At 35.4% G+C, this 21,140-nt stretch overlaps 1 protein-coding gene and 1 pseudogene across 4 annotated transcripts; one reads left to right on the top strand and one right to left on the bottom strand.

Annotated features, from left to right (window-relative positions):
- Nucleotides 1-503: 503 nt before the first annotated feature.
- On the bottom strand, nt 504-3,775 carry LOC145228610 (uncharacterized; annotated as a pseudogene).
- Nucleotides 3,776-4,342: 567 nt separating this feature from the next.
- On the top strand, nt 4,343-21,139 carry LOC145228633 (uncharacterized). Of its 4 annotated transcripts, XM_080093794.1 has the most exons (14): nt 4,343-6,052; nt 6,920-7,054; nt 8,187-8,364; nt 10,020-10,257; nt 10,764-10,919; nt 11,511-11,660; nt 11,927-11,973; nt 12,045-12,255; nt 14,214-14,285; nt 14,662-14,775; nt 16,213-16,297; nt 17,620-17,700; nt 18,018-18,123; nt 18,730-18,873. In XM_080093794.1, the coding sequence occupies exons 8-11, from the start codon at nt 12,073-12,075 to the stop codon at nt 16,261-16,263; spliced, it is 420 nt and encodes a 139-aa protein (XP_079949920.1). In that variant the 5' UTR covers nt 4,343-6,052; nt 6,920-7,054; nt 8,187-8,364; nt 10,020-10,257; nt 10,764-10,919; nt 11,511-11,660; nt 11,927-11,973; nt 12,045-12,072; the 3' UTR covers nt 16,264-16,297; nt 17,620-17,700; nt 18,018-18,123; nt 18,730-18,873. The 4 variants fall into 4 exon arrangements, with proteins under 4 accessions (XP_079949920.1, XP_079949922.1, XP_079949921.1 ...); XM_080093795.1 differs by lacking the exons at nt 16,213-16,297; nt 17,620-17,700; nt 18,018-18,123; nt 18,730-18,873 and adding exons at nt 19,211-19,351; nt 20,291-20,375; nt 21,093-21,139 and having other exon boundaries at nt 5,542-6,052; XM_080093796.1 differs by lacking the exons at nt 17,620-17,700; nt 18,018-18,123; nt 18,730-18,873 and adding an exon at nt 15,132-15,273 and having other exon boundaries at nt 4,344-6,052; nt 16,213-16,279.
- Nucleotide 21,140: the final 1 nt, after the last annotated feature.

Here is a 21,140-nt window from a genome sequence, read left to right as displayed (position 1 = left end):
CGTACTGTGAAACATTATTGCGAAATAGCATGCAATAGTTTTCATAAACATTGCACAATAATATTGCAACAACCGTTACAAAAGCTCCCCCCTAAAATGCTTGCACAATGTGTTTGAATGAAAAACACATTCTATCAATGTTAATGTTCGTTAGCGACACGCGACAAGAGATATTGGTCAATAGATGGCGGTAGGCGCTATCACGTGGGGATTTATACGTTGGGAAAAATATGCACAATTAAAAACGGAAAATGAACATAACAATTATATATCTTGTCAATAAGGGTATGACTCTTCAGCTCTTAGATTAAATATCATAAGGAAAAATGAATAATATTGTGAAAACAAGGGCGAAAGCAAAGAATATTTTCTGTGAGTATAGAATGGCGATACATAAGTTGACAAAATTGCACACAAGAATGATTTATCGATTTATAATGCGGTTTGATAGCTATGATATTTTTTTTTTTTTTTGTTTTTTTTTGTTTGTCTTTTTTAGTCTGAAAAGTATATGCGATTCTTGTATAACTATTACACTTACATTCATGTGAAAAAGGGACGGGCGGAATAATGCGATGCAATATCATATAACAAAGTAATGTGTGCTATTGTATTCTCCACAGGTTTCGAATTTTGAGTTTTTAGCCTTATATACAAGCATTGATTATATATTTTTGTAGTGGAGACACAATAGGGGTTTCTGCACTTGAATGAGAAAGGCGAAAACAAAGAAATATCTATATATACACAAAGAAATTGTCATGCAAAAACAAAGTTAGTAATATTCACGAATAAGATATATATATTGGTTTCCCTTAAGCAAATTTTGGTTGACTATTCTAGCAGAATGACAAACGTGAAACGTTAAAGTTAATGTGTTGTGGTAAGATCTGCCAAACGGCTAGAGTAATATTACGTTCAGGCTTATCTGAATGTGTGAAATGTTTAATAGTATAGTGTAACATATGCTGTTCGCTCAGCAACTAGTCTGGGAACAGTATTTCAGGCTTCTGGTTCTGTGTTAATGGCTTCCTGAGACTGACCATTCGTGTCGTCATCGTTGTTTTGTTGTTGATGACGTAAATTCCAGCGGCGTTGTAATTCTGCAACTGCCTGGTTGATTTTTGGTCTTGCTATAGGTTGAATACGTTGAAAAAGATGCTTTAATGTCAACAGGGACAAGGCTATTCCCCAGAACAAAGCTTGGATAACGAGGAAGGAGAGGAATGCATTTGCAGCAGGACTGGTCACAGAAGATAAAAGGGTGATGAAAGCTGACTTGAGAAGATTTTGCGGTAGAACCTTGTCATCAATTCCCCCTTCTGTGGAAAGGTTAGTTTGTGAGTCGAAGAAAACATTCATTCGTTCGTTGTTTAGTTGAGTGCTTGAGAGGACGGCTAGAACGTCCGATAATGCGCGATTTTCGCTAGGTATATATTTGAGAAGCTGGGCCGCTTCAACGAAATCATAAGATTGAAAAGATTCATTTATCATCTTGATAATAGGAGAAAGTAGTTGGATATTGGTTTCGACTCTTGCAAGAGTATAATTGACGAATAAGTAATAAGTATTATGAAATTTTGAAAGTGAACATTCGGTTGGCCCGAAATGTTTCCTTGTAAACTAGGTCTGGGAAAACATTACTCTGGTCATAAAGTTGGTAGGTCTTTTCATCGTTGTTCACGTGGCCATCATGAACTTTTACAAAAAGAGGCCTTGTAGCAAAGTAATTGCTATTCTTTATTCGCAGACTTCGCAACAAACGCATTTTTGATGTGGTACAAGCGGTCTCTAAGAGTATGTCGCCGTGCGTTAAAGTTGCAGTCGGTTTCCCTTTCAGGTAGGATAATATCTGGCTTGGGGAAATGTGCGCGCTGGACCCCGCCAGTAATGCCGTTATTTGAGTAGATTGGCATTGAAAATATCGAATATCAGACAGCTGTTTTCTTCATGTTTAGGTTGAATCGTTAATGTAGGACTCAAAAATATCGTTTGTAGACTTGTGAAACGTTGGAGCTCGTAGCTCATAATTTTGTAGACTTGTAGATAGTTGGAGCATGTTGCTCGAAATGTCTTTTTGGAGACTTGTAAGTAGTTGGAGCGCTTAGCTCATAATTTGTAGACTTGTAAATAGTTGGAGCATGTTGCTCGAAATGTCTTTTGTAGACTTGAAAATAGATGGAGCTCGATGCTCAAAGTGGTATGCACCATGCAGACAAATATGGCGTAGAACGACGTCATTTTTCGGTTAGGATGCTTGTTTTCTTGGGTTTGGGCAATTGTCTTCAGCGTAACTGAGCTTACTTGTTTTGACAGGTTGGTCGTTTACATGTGAAATTTGTGTGTGGAAAATGTGTGATCTTATTAAACAGCTCAAGCCAGGGAGTCAATACATATCATGCAGCGTTAGTAGTAAAACAAGAACGTTTCCGGCTTGACAAAACCGTTGACATGAAACGTGAAATATAAATTATTTGACGGTGAGACACATCGAAGCACATGCACGTTTACAGTTTGACACTAGCAAAATATTTTCTTATATCAATTTTTACTGAATTATAAGTTATATACATGCACACAGCTTAACATGCAATATACATCGATGAATAAACATAACTAATTTATTTTGAAAAGTGTTACTAAGCGAATAAAATATACATTTTACAACACAGAAAATTGTCAAGCGCAGATTTCACACGCACTTACTTATAAGAAAAGAAACACGTCTTCATCGGCGCGAATTACGTGATCATGGTAGTCGAGTTGTTCCTCATCTTTTGTTTCTGATTCCAATGGGATGTCTGTGGCGTTGCACATAACTAAAATGTCTGGTTGTGCTCGAAACGTCTCTAGCAAGTTCGGTCGAGCGTCAGGGCAATCTGTGAGTAACCCTTGTCCAAATGACGACTTGTTCGAACCGTTTGGGGCACCACTTTGAACGTACTGTCCGAACCTTGCTCGTAAAGTACCAATTTGAAGTGACATCTGCCTGCGCTGGAAGTGAGTTCGGAAGATCTGTAGCAACTCGTGGGCACCACTTTGTAGCAGCACCTGCTGCCTCGATGGCGGCCTGTGAAGGACCGCTACGGTGTGAACTATGATGTTCATTGGAAATTGTTTGGAGAGTCTGATTTTTGCATCTCAATAACAGCTGACTGATTAACAGCCACACATATGTCTCTTCTTTCTTTGTATTCTTGAATAACGTTAAAGGCGAACGTCCAAATCAGCTACACATCCACATGGGATAAAAATAGAAGCCCCAAAATAGCCTTCCCGGTGGAAATAGCAGGAACAAATAGAATCCACCAAATAGAACAGAAATAGAAAGCCGAAAATAGCCCCCCGCAAACATCAAAGTCCACGCTTATATAACAATGCGAAACATCAGCCGGTGTACGAATTCTTTTTCTCAATTACTTATATTATTTATTTTAAGGTAGCCATGTAATTTATAGTGCCATAGCGCCTTTTGGTGAACACCATATGCTTTTTCACAGGGTGGAAACGACGCGCTCTAATACGAAACACAACTGCTGAAACATTGCAAATATCGACGGAAACATGTGTCACAATGGAACAAACACTATGTTTACTGTTAGATCTTTCTGGAACCCGAAAAATGGCTGAAAATAACTTATGACTACCATAGAAACGGAACTGTAAACATTCGTCTTTTCAGAATTGAGGGTAAACGTACTGTGAAACATTATTGCGAAATAGCATGCAATAGTTTTCATAAACATTGCACAATAATATTGCAACAACCGTTACACTACCATGTGAGTATACTATGGTGTAACACTGTCCTGGAATCAGGCTAGTTAGCCCACTCAGACTTTTAGTCAAACCGGTCAAAGTAACCGCTTACCAACCTAGACGTGACGTAATGACTAACGAAAACCGTCAGAAAGCGGAAATCCTGCTTGTGATTGGCTGAAAAAGCCTTGTTGTTTGAATCCGGAAACATCACTGATTTAAACAATGAAACAATAATTCAATTGCCTTACTGTATTGTCTATGTAAAATTCGTTCCTGCTTAATTATGTGCTTATACTGAAACAAAAGTTGAACCTTAACTTAAAAATTGTAAAGCACCGTTAATTAGCTTCAACGTTATAGCAACTGATTAAGTTAATGAGTGTCAAATCTTGACGACGACAGTTTGTTAGTGTTATACTGCAAGATAATACTGGCCAGACACATTTATATTTGTTTCACATCAAAACCTCATGGTTCTGTTGCGCAATGTACTGTCATACCAACAAACTGACAGCTGTCATATGAACAAACTTGAACCTTTGTTTAAAATCCTGTTCATTAATAAACCTTTGTTTAAAATCCTGTTCATTAACTTGACCTCCAGTCTAAAATATTGACAGCCTGCGAAATATGATGTTACTTTTTACCATTAGAGTGTAACAACTTCCCACAAATGTTTCAACAAAAAAGGCGGTTTGCAAAACATAGACACAAGCCCACCGTATTTGCAACAAATTTGCTTGAATACATATTTCAAAACCACTGTTTCGTACAGGTTATGTCACTGTGTAAGATTTGACTGTTACTATCTTGACTTTCCCATGTTATTTGCCTTTAGATCTAGCCTATACTATGACAAGATTAAATGTTAATTTGCAAATTGTAAAACAAACGTGCAAACAATTACATCGCTTAACAAAACAATAAGCAGAAACAAAGTTGACACAAAATCTTATAAAACCTGACATAGTTAACTAAAGCAGCTAAATTATTTTGTCTTGAATTTCTGAAACAACCCCAGGTAAGTGCCAAGTCACATTATTGTTTGCCGCCGAATATAAAAACGCCCTTGCTCGTCTGTAAAGTGTAAACCTGTGTTAAGACACGCTTCAATTCGCTTCAAAAGCCAGGATGTACCACTGAAGTACGACACCAGGGCTTTCAACAACTTTAGCCTGGTAACACTCAAGGTGCAAATCAAGCGCACAAAACACTGGTAAATCATTAAATGCTGCTGTTATAAACTCGCTGAGCGAACAGAGTAATGTTTGTGTGTACTTGCTACCGTTCAATGTTTGTTAAAAGCTCAGGTCGTGTGCTAAGGCTCGGCTCTGTGGCTCGGTCTCGGTTTGCAATGGCTCGGTTGTGTGCTAAGCAAACACGGCCTTTCTTTGAGGCTTTGTTATAAATTTCCAAAGCATTAGGCCGGCATTTACCCTCTTGTTCATATGCGATGTAATCGAATTCAATAAACCTTATTCATTCAGGAAGTGCGTTCAGCCAAATAAACTTCCTTACATCCAGCAAGTTTCTTGAAAGCAGGGATTTTCAACTTCAGGAAGTTCATTTCGTTTACTATTGACAACCAAGGGTCTGCGTTTGTGTTGCAAGGATTTATTGGTTTGTGCGGTCCTTTACGATCCCAGCGCAGAACACACAATGTGCAATTTAAGCACGTTAAATTTGACTTAACTTGGTTTACAAGAATACACCGAATGTAACTATGTGAGCACAGTATCAAATTACATAAAATAACACAATTTCGCTTCATTATTGGCAAAAACTGAAACTTAGCCCTGTATTTGGATCACTAGCTGTTTTATTTGTTGCGCATGCATCTGGCTTAAAGGAACCTGAGATAGTCAAAATCATGCCAGACAACGGAGTGAAATTAATTTGCATCGTCACAAAATATGTAGCGGCATAAGTTGCACCTTTAAATAATATTCAGTGTTCTGCTCATAGAAATCCTAAAAAGTAAACAATTCAACTCGAGTTTGCAAACTTGCAAATTAGTGAAGTGACTAATTTGTAAACTTTAATGCGATTAAATGAAAAGCGATTTTTAATATTTTATGTTGAAAAACATATTAGTTAGTTATGCAGTTTGTAACACGCAGTGTTTAAGCTTTAAGCATTGAGTTCTGTGGTTTAAGTAATAAGTTTTGACGGGAGTTTTTAGTTCAGTTCAAATGTTTTGTTTCTGTAACTTTGTACTTGTCCCGAGGCCAATGTGAGCTTGGCCACCGCACGACGAGGGGTTACTGCAGGTCAATTTTGCCAAACACCAGTAAGAATGTTTTCTATATGTTTATTACAATGTGCCTTTCAAGTTATAAGGTGATATAAACTTGTAAAACATTACTTAAATTACTGTGTTGTTGTAAGTCGCTGCTTATAAAGTTTTTTACCCTGATCTTTGTGCAGCTTACAATCAAGGGCTGCTTACATTATGTTATCATACCAACATTATGTCTGCAGTTATGCTTTTTAATTTACATGTCAACATACTCTCTGCTGGGTGCAATTGTTTGCTTTCATAACAATTGTTAAGAAATAGTTGTACTATGCAGCAAGATAAAGCAGTGTTATTAAACTTTTAAGTATCAAATTTTATTTTGTTCATGTGCACTTGAACATGACAAGCATATTAATTTATGAAGTGTAACATCTTAAAATCCAGCTTCCAATTGAGTGTGGTTTACATTATTTTGTTAACACCTTAACAAGCGATAGTCAAGTAAATGCAGAGTGTATGATTTTGGAAAAAACATTGTTAACAAAAAGAACGGATTGTAAGCTACCCTTAAAGTTTATCAAATGGTCATTTAGATACTCTATGGCTAAGAGGCTATAAACTTAAAAGTGAATAATCATAAAATTGACTTGATCAATTTGTCAGTGTTTACAATACTATCAAGGTTTTCAAATGGTGAAATTTAACTGTTTTAAAACAGACTTTGGACAAAAATGGCGTGAATACAACTAGAAATTACAAGAGAATTAGGCGTATTTTTAACTATTTTTTTAACAGTCTGATGATGCTAAAGGATATTGGATGATGTAGTTTGTACGTCTATTTTATTGCATAGGATAGCTTGTTCCTTATGTTTCTGTATGTTCTACACTCCTGCTCTAATAAACAAGTCTGTTGAAGGTATGATTCCCATCATAAAGTTTATCAACACTTGGCAGATTGGAGCTGAAATAAAACATGGATTTCCCAACTTCAACCTAGTAAAGTTTGGTGACTTAAAATGGGGTTTCCCCCTGATTGCCCCCCTTCCTTTAAGTAAGTAAAACTGGTGGTTTAAAAATACAGTATAGTAGTCAGTCTAGGTCAGTGCTTTCAACCTTATTTTCCTGTTTACACCTTTTACATTTCCCCACATCTTTGTTTATTTCATAAATGGCAAATTTTAATTGTATACAAAAAGTGAAAAAATAACTAACAGTTACTTGCTTGGCCAAGTGATTGTATTATTGTTGTACTAGGCCAGTAGTGCACAACCTACGACTGTAAACTCAAATACATGTTCTGGCGCTTATGACATAAACAAAATTGTTTTTAATATTTTGATTTCAAAACTGGTTTGAATTAGTTTTGTGGGGCTTAAAAAGCTATTAACAGCCCAGAAGCCATATGCTTCAGACTTTATGTAAGCCCATTATGGATGCAAATAATGCGACAACAGGCATTATTAGAATCACAATATAGATGGTGACATTGCAAACAGTTAAGACTGATCGCTAGACTGTCCAGCCTAATCTACCAAACAAGTTGGAAATCAAACTGGCCTATCAGGTGCCATTAGAAACGATTTGCAATGTGGCCGTCACAGGAAAAAGTTTGTGCACTTCTGCACTAAGCCCAGGAATTCTAGCAAACTAAAGTGTGTAAACGTAAGGAGTTGATTTAATGGTTAGCTTGTTACTGCATTTGTTTTTTTAGCAGTTTAGAGATAAAGTGGTTTTGACTTGTTCTCACAAATGTGATGCCTCCGTGCATTTCATAAAAACACAATAGTGACCTTTACTAAAATTGACCTAAGCTGTATTCCTTTTGCATACCTTTCTCAGTCGTATACCCTAGTATTGATGTGGTAGACACTTGGGTATACAGTATACATAACCAGTTAAAGTGCAATGGTCTGGGACACAATACTGTAAATCCAAGCAATGGTCGAGCTGGTAATCTCTTACAAAGCTGACATGTGTTTCAACAATCTTGTTATAATCACATTACTTTTCATACCATATACATAAGGATTAAATTAGTGAACTTAGTGATATAATATGTTTACCAACATATTATGTAACAAAGAATTGATCACATAAACATATAACAGCTTTCTGAGTTATCTTCGAAAAGTTTTTTTCCCTACTTGTGTTTCCCCCAAAGTTAACATTTATTTTTATTCCAGCTGCTCTGTCCCTCTAGTGGAGATTACCAAGAAGACTTTATGAAACAACTTAAGAATTGCATGGAAATATTTGGGAGTGGTTACCTGGAACCAGTTGCCAGTAAAAGACCAATTTTGCCAGCAGATCGGCCAACTGTCCAAACCACCTCATGTGTATTTGCAACTGACCAGTTTAAAGGTTGGTTTAAAGCTTTATCAGTTGTCAGAAAATTGTGTGAAAGGTTTGCATTGTTTTTTTGGCTGCCAAAATTTTGTATCCTGGGTTATCCTTTGTTTTTAATCAGTGTGATCAACTATAGCAGTGGTTCTCAACTGTTGGTCCATGGACCACGAGTAGTTCATGTTGACTTTTTGGGTGGTCCACAGGCTGTTGAACATATTTCTTGTTTAATTGGAAATAGACTAGTTGCATATAATTTATTGAATATTCAGTACGAAAAAAGCTTATCCAAGTTATTGCCTTTTGTTATTATTTGTTATATATTTCAAGCCAATATACTTGTGTTGGATACTTTTTTTATCCTTATTTAACAATGGACTGGTCCACAATATTTATTTATTTTGACTGGTGGTCCATGGCCTGAAACAAGTTGGACTTATGCCCATTGTAAATTTGAAAATCTAAGAAGTGTATTTTAATGTAAACTTTACATATTTAAATATAGTCAAATGGGGTAAAAAAAATTTTTGCTGAAGTTGGGGTAAAAAAAATACCCTCACAGCGAAACCAAAATTTTTTTTTAAATGGTTTCTTTTTCATAGGATGTATTTATTCTCGACCTATAAAATAAGCCATAAACCGTTCTCAGATTTTGTTTGTAGGCAATGTTCTGCAGGATGAAACAACACTAGTAAAATTCGTATGTTAAAAAGTCTTCAACAACCTTTAGAAACTTTCCTGCAGATTTTTTATTACAAGTTTGGTGTCAATGACCTTTGTTCTGTGTTGTGTCATAACTATGACCTATTAAACAAAAAAGACTCCACTTGGCTAGCTTCTAAATTTTTTCAGATATCTTGTTGTTCGTTTTTACCCCAAACGGTTCTATAGAAATGGGGTAATAAAAAACTATGTATTTTTTGCACCCCAAAATTTTTTTTTGCCCTAACATTTTCATTTGTCACCTGGAAGTTTAGAAAATAAAAAAGAAAGCCTATAAAACATGTAGTTAAACCAAAGTTGTATAAAATTGCTTTGGGGGCCCAGTTTTGGAGAAATTTTTACCAAAAAGTATACCTGCATGGCTAAAAATACAAATTGGGATCCAGGCCTAAAGAAAAATGCTACAAAGTAAGAAAAAGTGGTTATCAAATCATTATGTGGCAATTCAAGCAGTTTTGGGTAGAAATTTAAACTCTATTTCAATAAGGTTTTAGGTTACATGACCGGTCAGCAAGTGGGTGAGCTCTATTTAAACCTAGTTGCATACCAACAAAAGACTGGTAAATGAGAAAAAAGACCAAATCAAAGGCAATAAATGCAGTGCAATAAAGGTACAAAGCCATGGAAAGTCTTAGCACCAAAAACTTTTATATAAAAACTTATTCAGTTGCCAACTTTTAACTTCACTACATGCTATTCCGACAAGACATTACAGGATTAATTCATAGATTTATTGAACATTTGTGACCACATTTAAACTTTTTCTAGAGCCAAATGAAATTAAATATGATCTGTTTGTTTGTGGTATAAACAAAATACATTAAGATCTAGTGGTACAGTGCCAAACTAGTGTAAGTTATAAAACTGAAATTTTTACGTTATTTTGTGTATGTGCTGTACTATGTGTTTGAAGTGTTATGAAGCCTGATGAAGGTATTTTGATGTTGCAGAACATGATGTGCAAAGTTTTCGATCCCACAGCACCTGCCCTCCGGTGGATGTATGATTGGGTTCCTGGGGTCAAGGTCAGGTGACCTTGGAACAGAAAAAACAAACTTTAGCGGGAAGTTGATGTTGTTGGTGACGAGGATTCCTGCTACTTGTCTGCTCGACTCGATCAGCTTCTGGGAAATTTGCACGGTTGAAAGTTTGTCGGACCCTTACAATACTGTGGTTGTGTTTGAAAAGGTAAATAACTTATCAAGGCATGGTTCCCAACTGGGGGAATTTGGATGTGTTTTGGATAAATTTTTTTGATTGATTAGAAGAAAAATTTAGAATTATCTATTTTTGTGCCAAAAAATGTTTAATGTATCAAAGTTGAAGGGTGGTGCTAAATACAGCATGATATAACATATTGTATACTGTATGTAAAATGTGAGAACAAGGGTTAATGAAAGCAACTGGATTTGTTATTATGGGTCCCCTTCCATGAAGTTTTTCATGAAAAAAGTTAGCTACATGGCAATTAGTTTTTATCTAATGTTTATTACAACATTTTTGACGAAAAATAGTTTTTAGTAAATATAATTCATTGCATGCAAACAAAAAAATCTCAACATTGTTGGAATGCAACAAGCATGCATTGCTAATAGACATCATAAAAAAGATGGTCAAATCTTTAAGAATTGTGCAAAATGACAATTCCAAGTCAAGCAGTATCAAAATCATATATGTATTTTAAACTTTTCGAGGTGGACTGAAACATACACAAGGTGGTCACCTAAAGGATCATACTTGGCCACATTTCATGCTAAAGGAATTGCTTTATGGGAAGGGGAACACTTCAAGCAGATCCAGAGATTTGCCCACCCTGGTATCCTACTTATTAACTTTTCACCATCTGAAAGGTGAGAAGTGGTCTTTAGTATAGATCAGGGTGCAGTAAACTATTTTGCACTACAGATAGATTTATGCCTGGCCCTGTTTTCTGGTTATGTGGTTTTGTTCAATAAAATGATTAATGTCTGGTGTATACAACTTTTTTACAATCTACCAACCCATATTTAATGGACATCTGGCACAACTATTGGTGTGAATGCATGCTATGTTTAGACCTTGCAAAGTTATAAATAAGCTTTTTATCTTACCTAATGTGTGCAAAGTTTACATAAAAAATAATACATGTGTCATATATATATATATATAATTTTGTAGTGCACTTCTTGAGCTTTTATTTACAGTTACAGATTCGAAGTTTAAAACATACCCGAGGAGCATTCATATATTTGAACTAACAGTATTATATTTAGGATATTCTTGATTTTGTACTCTTTTCAAACTTTTTAACAAGTCTGATTTGCTGCAATGGCTTGTAAAATAAAGATACCATTTATTGTTTTTATGCAAGTGCTTTAATTGTTTATTAAAATTAGTTGGATTTTAGGATTGTGAGCCAAACTAAAAAAAACAGAGAAAAAAATATCCTTGTTTTTTTACAGATACTTGATAACTTTCAGCCCAATGCAGGAACAAGGAGCTAGTGAAGATGCCCAGTCCATTATAATATTGGAAGTTTTCACTGGCACAAAGAAGAGAGGTTTCCGTGCTGACATGTCTGGAGCTGATGACAGGCAGTGGCCCATATTTAAGTATGTAATGAAATCTTTTACATAACTTAATGTTGTATAAGCTATTGCTGCCAGGCATAGTATCAAGTTTAAAGAGCTCTTCTGGCAAATGTGATTTTATTGCAACGTTGCGACGTCCTATACAACAAAGTTGTTATCCTCATTCTGCACACAACAATTTTAAACAAATCAATTTTAATAATTTACATGCAAAATTTCATATATTTTCTACCTTTATCGAAAGCTTGGTATTATTGGTCCTTAATGTTTATACATATTGTTTACAGAGCATGGGACTTTCGGAGAAAAAGAGCATGCCAATTGGTGGAGTGAGGTGTGTATCAAAACTTTCTGTAACCTCGAACAAACATACCAAATCAGTCTTAAACTTTTCTTGATTTTTAGCGAGTTTGTGTGATCACCCTTGGACAACATGTTAGCTTTTTGGGCACCCGAGCAAAACATGATCCCAGCTCGTGTCACAATTCTTGCAATTCCATCCAAGAAAGAAGTTCGAGTGAAGAACTTGTTCAATGTTTCTGACATCCGACTGAACTGGCACAAACAGGGCAAGTTTCTTTGTGTCAAAGTGGACCGATACAACAAAGCAAAGAAGGTATTTGGGTTCTTGTTTTGGTCAATTTAAAGCAGTGTTTCTCAACCTTTTTTCTTGTACCGCCCCTTTTACGTGTTCGTTATTTATAAACGCCCCCCACCTCAAAACTGACAAAAATAAAAACGATTTTATTTCAAGAACAACATCAATGCCATAATTAGGAGCCGAATGTTTAACAAGCTATGTTTTAGCACTTATTCATAAATATTCTAATGGTTAATTCAACATGATACCATCAACTACAGACAGTGCTCATTGCTTTTAGCTTGGTTCACGTGATGGGCCAAAACTGCAATTGTTTTGTTGGGTCGAGCACCGAGCATCTCACGTTAACGCTCGGTGTATTGTGACGTCAGAAACGTTTCCAATTCCATAATTTTACTTGGCCCCTTTTTAGCCCCCAGGGCTGTATTTAAGATGTATAGGTATTTTCTGCATGACACGTAAAGAAAACCAACGCCAAGGAACAAACGACAATTGAGAGTATTAACACTATTTGACGTTTTTGAAAACAATCACTTTTATTCTTGGGGACTCTACTTCTGTAAGTCAGAGGTAAACAAATCACACGTTCAATTGTGATGTCACAAAAAACGTGTATGACTTGCATTTTACATTATTGTGTAAAAAGCAAGTAATCAATTCATAGTACGGTTTTTCAATACTACTTTTTCTTGGCCAGATAACATTAAAAATATCTTGCGAGGGCCACATATTACAAGCCCTAACGCGCGCCTTTCCGGGACCAACGAAAGTGCAATCTTTGTTAGAGCCAGATAATGATACTGCCAAATAGTATAATTGTTTTGAAAATTGTAGAATCTCGTCTACAGGCAAAACTCATTTATAAAGCCGTTTGTTCGCGCACAATAATGAAGGCTTTGATAGTTTTAGTTTGGTTTGTGATAAAACAAACAACTTTTGGATCATTTTGTGCGTTTTGTAAAACTAGGTGAACTTAGTGACTAAGTCTTAGTCCTACAACTTAGTCCTAACGGCTTAGTAAATGCGGCCGAGCGCCGAGCATCAAAAATTGCGATGCTCGGTACCAAATACTCCGGTTCTCGCTCGGTTTGGCCAAGCACAAGTCCACCTGCAAGTTTTGCTATCAAAGCGCAGACAGGCCCCGACAAATGACGCATTGATTTGTATTTGTATAAAATGCATTGTGACATCACCATCAAAAACACGCAGCAATCAAACATACTGAAGCAGTCGAAGCCTTATTGAGCAGCGGCGCCATGTCCGAGTCATGTTAGAAACGTGGAAGCGATTGAGCAACGCGAAATCGGCGTTTATAAAGAGGCAATGGCGATCAAAGAAAAAGGTAAATAGCACGCTTCGATGCGCATAAGCAAACACGGTAGTGAGGTCGCTACAATACAGTGAATACTGAGTAAAATCTACTTTTACTGGTCACTGATGGAAGAGATATGACCAAAATGACTTTGACGTTTTGTTTCGTTTTACCTGATCTATCTTTTCCCAACGCCCCCCAATCGCCCAATTTTTCTCCAGCGCCCCCTTTGTGAGAGCTAACGCCCCCAGGGGGGCGCTGGCACCCCCGTTGAGAACTACTGATTTAAAGGGTTCATGTTTTGGTCAATTTAACGCTTTATTGATGTTTTGGCAACCGAATGACACCAATTCCATGCATCCAAGCATTGACAATTTAACCCTCAACCATACTTTACATTGTCTTTATACTTTTTGATAGCTTCCATGTTGAAGCTGGTTTAGCTGACTGGTCATAGCTAAAAAAACATGCTCCTTTAAAACTTTTGCTATTAGGAAGCAGATATAAGGGTTGAATTTAAATAACAACCAGCCAGATTTTGTGTGGGTTGTGCTGTTCATTTTTGCAATATGTTTGAACTTTGGTTTCATACTGTTTCCATTAATTTGCACATCAGTAACAGATTAAGAGTCATCAACTCAAAATTGTTTTCTTTCTTCAGGCTACAATTTCCAATTTCAAAATATTTCACATTCAAGAAGTTCCTGTCCACATAGTTGAGCTAAAGGAGCAGGTAAAAAACAGTTTTCTTGTCCTTTTGTGTCTTGTTTCAATTACAAACACTCACCTTAATCCAAATAGCTTTAACTGTCATCACTTTTCCAATTCTCTCTATTAAAACTAATTACCATGTGATACCATGCACTATTTAGTATCTCCAATAGTTTAGTTCCCTTTTTATGTACTGATGTATCATATTATTTATGCACTTAATTACTAATAGAGGGATTTGAGCTTATTTGGGGCTTGAAATAAAAACAACAACAGCAAGACCAATTGTATTAGGGAGTGTTTTTAGTTTTAACATACAAAGCTTTGTATTGTTTGCCATTTTCTGTGAGCACATGATTATTGCTGTTAAGTTTTAACTTAATAATCTTTATGTTTAGAAAAGCAAATCCACATCCAAAAGCGTCATCAAATTCATGGCACATTTTCATGTTTCAAACTCACAAACATCAAATAGCTGCTTGCAACTGAACTTTATACTTTCACTTACCAAGGTGAGTTAAAACAAGTTTCTAAACATAGCTGGGCATGTTAAAGTAGCCAAGAAAAAAAATGATCCAAAACAAATTACTAATGAGCTTATATGTAGCAAATAAATAAAGCGAAAACATTTTTTGGTACCAACGCTTATCTTATCTGTTTTTTATCCTGTTATGCCACAACTTGCTTTAATTTTGATGACGGCTATTTTAGAAACATCTGCAACACAATGTATTCTCTACACACAAACTCTCTGGAAGTTTTGTTTAGTTTTTTTTTTCAGTTTTGAACTGTATGTAACATACAAAACCAAGTGACAAGTTAAGCAGCTGATTTTCAGCCACATTTCAAATATATTATTTTTTTTCAGCATTTTCTCCAGCCCACAACTGAAACTCAAACCTCAACACAAGGAATATAAGGATATTCACAGCACATCAATTTCGACAGTGAAGAAAGATGCTTTACCACAAGATGTAGAAAATATAAATCCTATCTCAACCCTATACATAGTAAGATAATACGGATCTGATCAAGTTGTGTTATTCTTTCAACTGTGTTTAATCAAAACATAACTGCGACAGAATTTAATTATATTTATTGTAATCTTCTTTTGTGATAATATCCATTATGTATTTCATATGTTTAATATTGTGTGGTACTGTAATGTAATGTAATTTCTAACTTTACATTTACACTCACTACATGAGGGATAAATACCTGCATGTAGACTTTGTAATATAACTTATGATGGTATGAGCTACTGCAAAACAACATATTTTATCTGCTATGCCCTTCAGTATAAAAAAATAAAATCTAGTTTGAACTGAAATCCACCTACAGTAGCAGTTTTCCGGTGATTACTGTTCTTACATCAATATAATTCAAAACCCAGTGTATAAATCCTAGGCCAAACAGAATCAACCGTACTTGTACACAGTATTTCACAGAATATATATTTCACCAAAAAGTTTTGGCATCGTCGGTTCTGTAAGCGAATACAATACTGTTATAAAAGCATAGTAAAACAGTAAAAACAATAAAATACTAAAACAAGCTACCAGAATAACATGCAACTGGTGAAGAAACTTTCCAGAGTGAACGCCGCACTGTTTACTATCGGGCTGTCAAGTATGCTGCAGGTGTGTTGCAAAACAGAAAAAAAGCGGAGGTACAGAAAAAGATAAGACAGTAATTGGGTTGAGGGGAATGCGTGGAAAACGAATTTAGCGAACACGCGGTAGTATCATGCACTGGATGTTTATTTTGGCGTTAATCAATCCCAACCACTTTGCTTCGGCCATATCTAAATTTTGTAGCACAGGTTGTTCTGCAAAAATGACCGAAAAACATTGTGCGATGTTTGGTTTTTTAACGAGCGTAGACATATGCTTCTGTTCGTAATGGCCCTTCAGTATATTCACACCCAGTATGTGTGACTTGTTTTTCAGGATCCAAGATTGGATTCCACGAAATACAGCCCTACCCGTTTCACCAAGTGAATCTTGGAGAATTGTGGATGAAAAAAACTTGCAGGTTAATAATGTGGCTTGATGCTTTCTACTAATTTGTCCTTCTAAAAATACTTGCACCATTTTTATATCGTAAGCAATTCTCATAAACATGTGTGTGGAGACCTTATCAATTTTGCAAAAACAGTTATGTTAGGAGATCAAATGTTGTGTATAGTAAATCGTTAAAAAGAAAAAAGAACGTATAAAATGTAAATATATAGGAAAACCAACTTTTTAGTTTGTGATTAATTATAGTTCCCTGAAGGGGACCCATCTTGATTTCACTCTGTTTTTTTTTCTGTTTTTTTTTCTTTTTTCTGCCGAAGCGTTTCCATGCACTTTTGGCATGAAATCTTTGGTGGATTTGGATGAAACTTTCACAGATGGTAGATATAGTTATGTAGATGTGCCATCTGCTTCGTTTGAGTTAATAACCCCAGTATTTACCCCGCTAGCCCCCAAAATGTAAAACGTTTTTGCAGGTTGCTACGCACCACAAACAAAAAAATTCTGTGGAGTAACAGTATAGTAAAGGTACCAGAGAATATGCTACTTGTGTTTGTGCATTACTTGGAAGGCGTTTTTGCACATGCCAGTCAGAGGGGTGATAACAGTCTTATGATGTCAGACGTGTTAACAAATGTTGCTCCTCTAGTGGCCAGAAATTTAAACATTGGCCGATTTGGATAAAAATTTACACGACTGTTGATTGGGTCATTGTAATTTCATATTTTTTACTTATGGGTGTAGAACCTCATTAGTTGCCCCACTAACCCCCTAAAATGGGTGAGTTTTTTTAAACGGTGTCGGAATTAGATGAAATTTTGACAGCTTGTAGAATTTGTCATTTATAGGTGTCAATTGTTGTGTTTAACCCCGTAGCCCCAATATTACCTCTCTAGCCCCCTAAAATGGGTGAATGTTTTAAACAATGTCCGAATTTTATAAAAATTTCAACAGTTTATAGAATGTGTGATTTATAGTTGTCTATTGTTTTGTTCAACGCTTTGACCCCATCATTTACTCCACTAGCCATTTGAATAGTTTGTAGTCCATACAGCATATTTATTTATGTTCAGTACCAGTCACTGTGTTTTACCTTACAATAACAAACTTTCTCATAGTTATCTCTTGAAATGCATTATTTACAACTTTGCATGTGTGGGGACCCATGAGTTTCTGCCTGCAGAAACAACCAATGTTATAAAGACAGTAGATAATATGGGACCCATTGTAAAATAAGTGTAGGAAATATAGTAATGTTTTAAAGTAGGTTATAATGTATATACAATAGCAATATGTGCTAAGCCACCCTTCTAGTTTTACATGTAAAATATTTTGCAGTCAGCTGTTTCTAAGTCTTCATCTAACGATTCTGTGATGCTTGCTTGGAGAAGAATCCCAACATTTGTGGACAATATTGAGGTAAAATAATTTCATTCATTGCACTGAGATATCAGAGGTTAACAACCAGGGAAATATTTGACTTGTCCAATGGGTTAGATAAAAGGAAATCATAAGTTTTGACATTCCTTAAGAGATAAATAATAATTTGCCTGATTTAATCAATATTGTTTAACAATGTCACACATGGAAACAAGATATTGTTGACAGACAATATTCTAGACCTGTTTTTTGAGATCAATGTGGGATGTAAAATTTATTTTCAAAGGAGGCCTGGTTGGGAACCACTGGGGTACAGGGTAGCAACAGCAGTTTGTAAACCTCTAATATTTTTGTAGATTGTTTACTAACCAGCACCAACTAGTGATGAAAGTTTAGCTGCAACTTTAGAAGAAATGTCAGTGAAAAGCAACGGGCCTCTTGAATGAATCTTTGCCACCACCAGTAAGTTGAAGTTTCACCCACAAATATAATCTGATGTGTTAATTGTATCATAAACCTAATTATGGTCATCCTTTCTTTTTTTGTCTAACACTGGTTTGTTCCACATGTTTGGTCAAGAAAGGGTGCTTCCAAATTATTCAAATTTACACAGAAGTTAGTTAGTTATCCAAGTTTAATCCTTCTAAAGTTGACCTTAAATTACTCAGCAGTTTACCCACAGGCCCCCAAAATGTGAATTTTTGAAACAGCTCTACTTACTGAAATACATGATCTTGGAGTTTTTTACTTTGTTGGTTGGTGCGTGGTAAAGTATTGTGATGTACTTGGTACATTTTAGTTAGATTCACTCAATTTTTACCCTTTAAATATGTGTTTTTAGGTTATCGGTCCTTAAGATCAGAAATACAAGCCTTAATGTGTTGAATATTTAAACAATTGATTGTAGTGTGTTTCTCGTTTAGTATTTGAAGTTTTAGTTAAATCGGCCAAATGGTTACCTTTACAGCCTCGAATTGTGTTTGTTAAACATTGACTAAATCTCAGACTATACTACTGAAGCCCCAAGGGAGTAATTCAGTGGTTTACAATTGTGTCGTTTTGATGCAGGGTGGGAGATATCTATTTGACGCATCAACACATGACAAAGCTGGAAAATCTAAAAAAGCTTCATCGAATTCATTTTCATGTTTCAAACTCACAAACATCAAACAGCTGCTTGCAACTGAACTTTATATTTTTACTTACAAAGGTGAGTTAAAACAAGTTTGTAAACATAGACCCAAAACTAAATTGCTAATGACCTTATATAATATGTAGCAAATACATTAAGCGAAAACATTTTTTGTTGCCAACACTTATCTTATCTGTTTTTTTATTCTGTTACGCCACAACTTGCTTTAATTTTGACGACATCAATTTTAGAAACATCTGCAACACAATGTATTCTCTACACACAAGTTTTGTTTTTATCAAACTAAAGTTTGTGTGTATTTTTTTTCAGTTTTGAACTGTATGTAACATATAAAACCAAGTGAGAAGTTAAGCAGCTGATTTTCAGCCACATTTCAAATATATTATTTGTTTGCAGCATTTTCTCCAGCCCACAACCGAAGTTCAAACCCCAACACAAGGAATATAAGGATATTCACAGCACATCAATTTCATCAGTGAAGAAAGATGCTTTACCACAAGATGTAGAAAATATAAATCCTACCCAACCCCATACATAGTAAGATAATACAGATCTGATCAAGTTGTGTTATTCTTTCAACTGTGTTTAATCAAAACATAACTGCGACAGAATTTAATTATATTTATTGTAATCTTCTTTTGTGATAATATCCATTATGTATTTCATATGTTTAATATTGTGTGGTACTGTAATGTAATGTAATTCCTAACTTTACATTTACACTCACTACATGAGGGATAAATACCTGCATGTAGACTTTGTAATATAACTGATGATGGTATGAGCTACTGCAAAACAACATATTTTATCTGCTATGCCCTTCAGTATAAAAAAATAAAATCTAGTTTGAACTGAAATCCACCTACAGTAGCAGTTTTCCGGTGATTACTGTTCTTACATCAATATAATTCAAAACCCAGTGTATAAATCCTAGGCCAAACAGAATCAACCGTACTTGTACACAGTATTTCACAGAATATATATTTCACCAAAAAGTTTTGGCATCGTCGGTTCTGTAAGCGAATACAATACTGTTATAAAAGCATAGTAAAACAGTAAAAACAATAAAATACTAAAACAAGCTACCAGAATAACATGCAACTGGTGAAGAAACTTTCCAGAGTGAACGCCGCACTGTTTACTATCGGGCTGTCAAGTATGCTGCAGGTGTGTTGCAAAACAGAAAAAAAGCGGAGGTACAGAAAAAGATAAGACAGTAATTGGGTTGAGGGGAATGCGTGGAAAACGAATTTAGCGAACACGCGGTAGTATCATGCACTGGATGTTTATTTTGGCGTTAATCAATCCCAACCACTTTGCTTCGGCCATATCTAAATTTTGTAGCACAGGTTGTTCTGCAAAAATGACCGAAAAACATTGTGCGATGTTTGGTTTTTTAACGAGCGTAGACATATGCTTCTGTTCGTAATGGCCCTTCAGTATATTCACACCCAGTATGTGTGACTTGTTTTTCAGGATCCAAGATTGGATTCCACGAAATACAGCCCTACCCGTTCCACCAAGTGAATCTTGGAGAATTGTGGATGAAAAAAACTTGCAGGTTAATAATGTGGCTTGATGCTTTCTACTAATTTGTCCTTCAGAATCTAAAAATACTTGCACCATTTTTATATCGTAAGCAATTCTCATAAACATGTGTGTGGAGACCTTATCGATTTTGCAAAAACAGTTATGTTAGGAGATCAAATGTTGTGTATAGTAAATCGTTAAAAAGAAAAAAGAACGTATAAAATGTTTCAAACTCACAAACATCAAACAGCTGCTTGCAACTGAACTTTATATTTTTACTTACAAAGGTGAGTTAAAACAAGTTTGTAAACATAGCTGGACATTTCAAAGTAGGCCAAAAATGATCCAAAACAAATTACTAATGAGCTTATATGTAGCAAATATATAAAGCGAACACATTTTTTTACCAACACTTGCCTAATCTGATCTGATCAAGTTGTGTCAATCCTTGAACTGTGAAACAGAAACTGCTTAAAATGCAATAATCACAATGTGGTGATGTAATGCATTTCCTATCTTTACTTTTACACCTACTACATAAAGGATAAATGCATGTAGACTTTGTAATATTGCTGATAATGGTATGATCTACTGCAAAACAAAAAGCCATATGTTATCTGTTATATTTGATTCTGGTTAAAGACAAAGTTTTTGCATGTTGTTTCTAGGATTGTAAATTGTGTTTTGTGCATCTTTGTATAACTCACCACTATTATGCGATAATATTTTTAGCTACTTTTCTGCAAAGGTATAAAATGCATGTTTGAATGTTGCTGAATCAAGTTTGTTGTCACGA

This window comes from Phallusia mammillata, chromosome 5, assembly GCF_965637545.1.
Source record: "Phallusia mammillata chromosome 5, kaPhaMamm4.hap1.1, whole genome shotgun sequence".
In the NCBI taxonomy this organism is placed as follows: Eukaryota; Metazoa; Chordata; class Ascidiacea; order Phlebobranchia; family Ascidiidae; genus Phallusia; species Phallusia mammillata.
Note: the sequence above shows the minus strand (reverse complement) of the source record. Positions and strands in the feature narration are given on the sequence as shown.

Excerpts from the sequence above, each read along its gene's own strand:
- LOC145228633 (XM_080093795.1), top strand. The coding sequence starts at position 12,073 with ATGTTAGCTTTTTGGGCACCCGAGCAAAACATGATCCCAGCTCGTGTC. Across the intron at positions 14,286-14,661 it reads TAGTTGAGCTAAAGGAGCAG|AAAAGCAAATCCACATCCAA; the intron begins GTAAAAAACAGT and ends CTTTATGTTTAG. Across the intron at positions 14,776-19,210 it reads TTATACTTTCACTTACCAAG|CATTTTCTCCAGCCCACAAC; the intron begins GTGAGTTAAAAC and ends ATTTGTTTGCAG.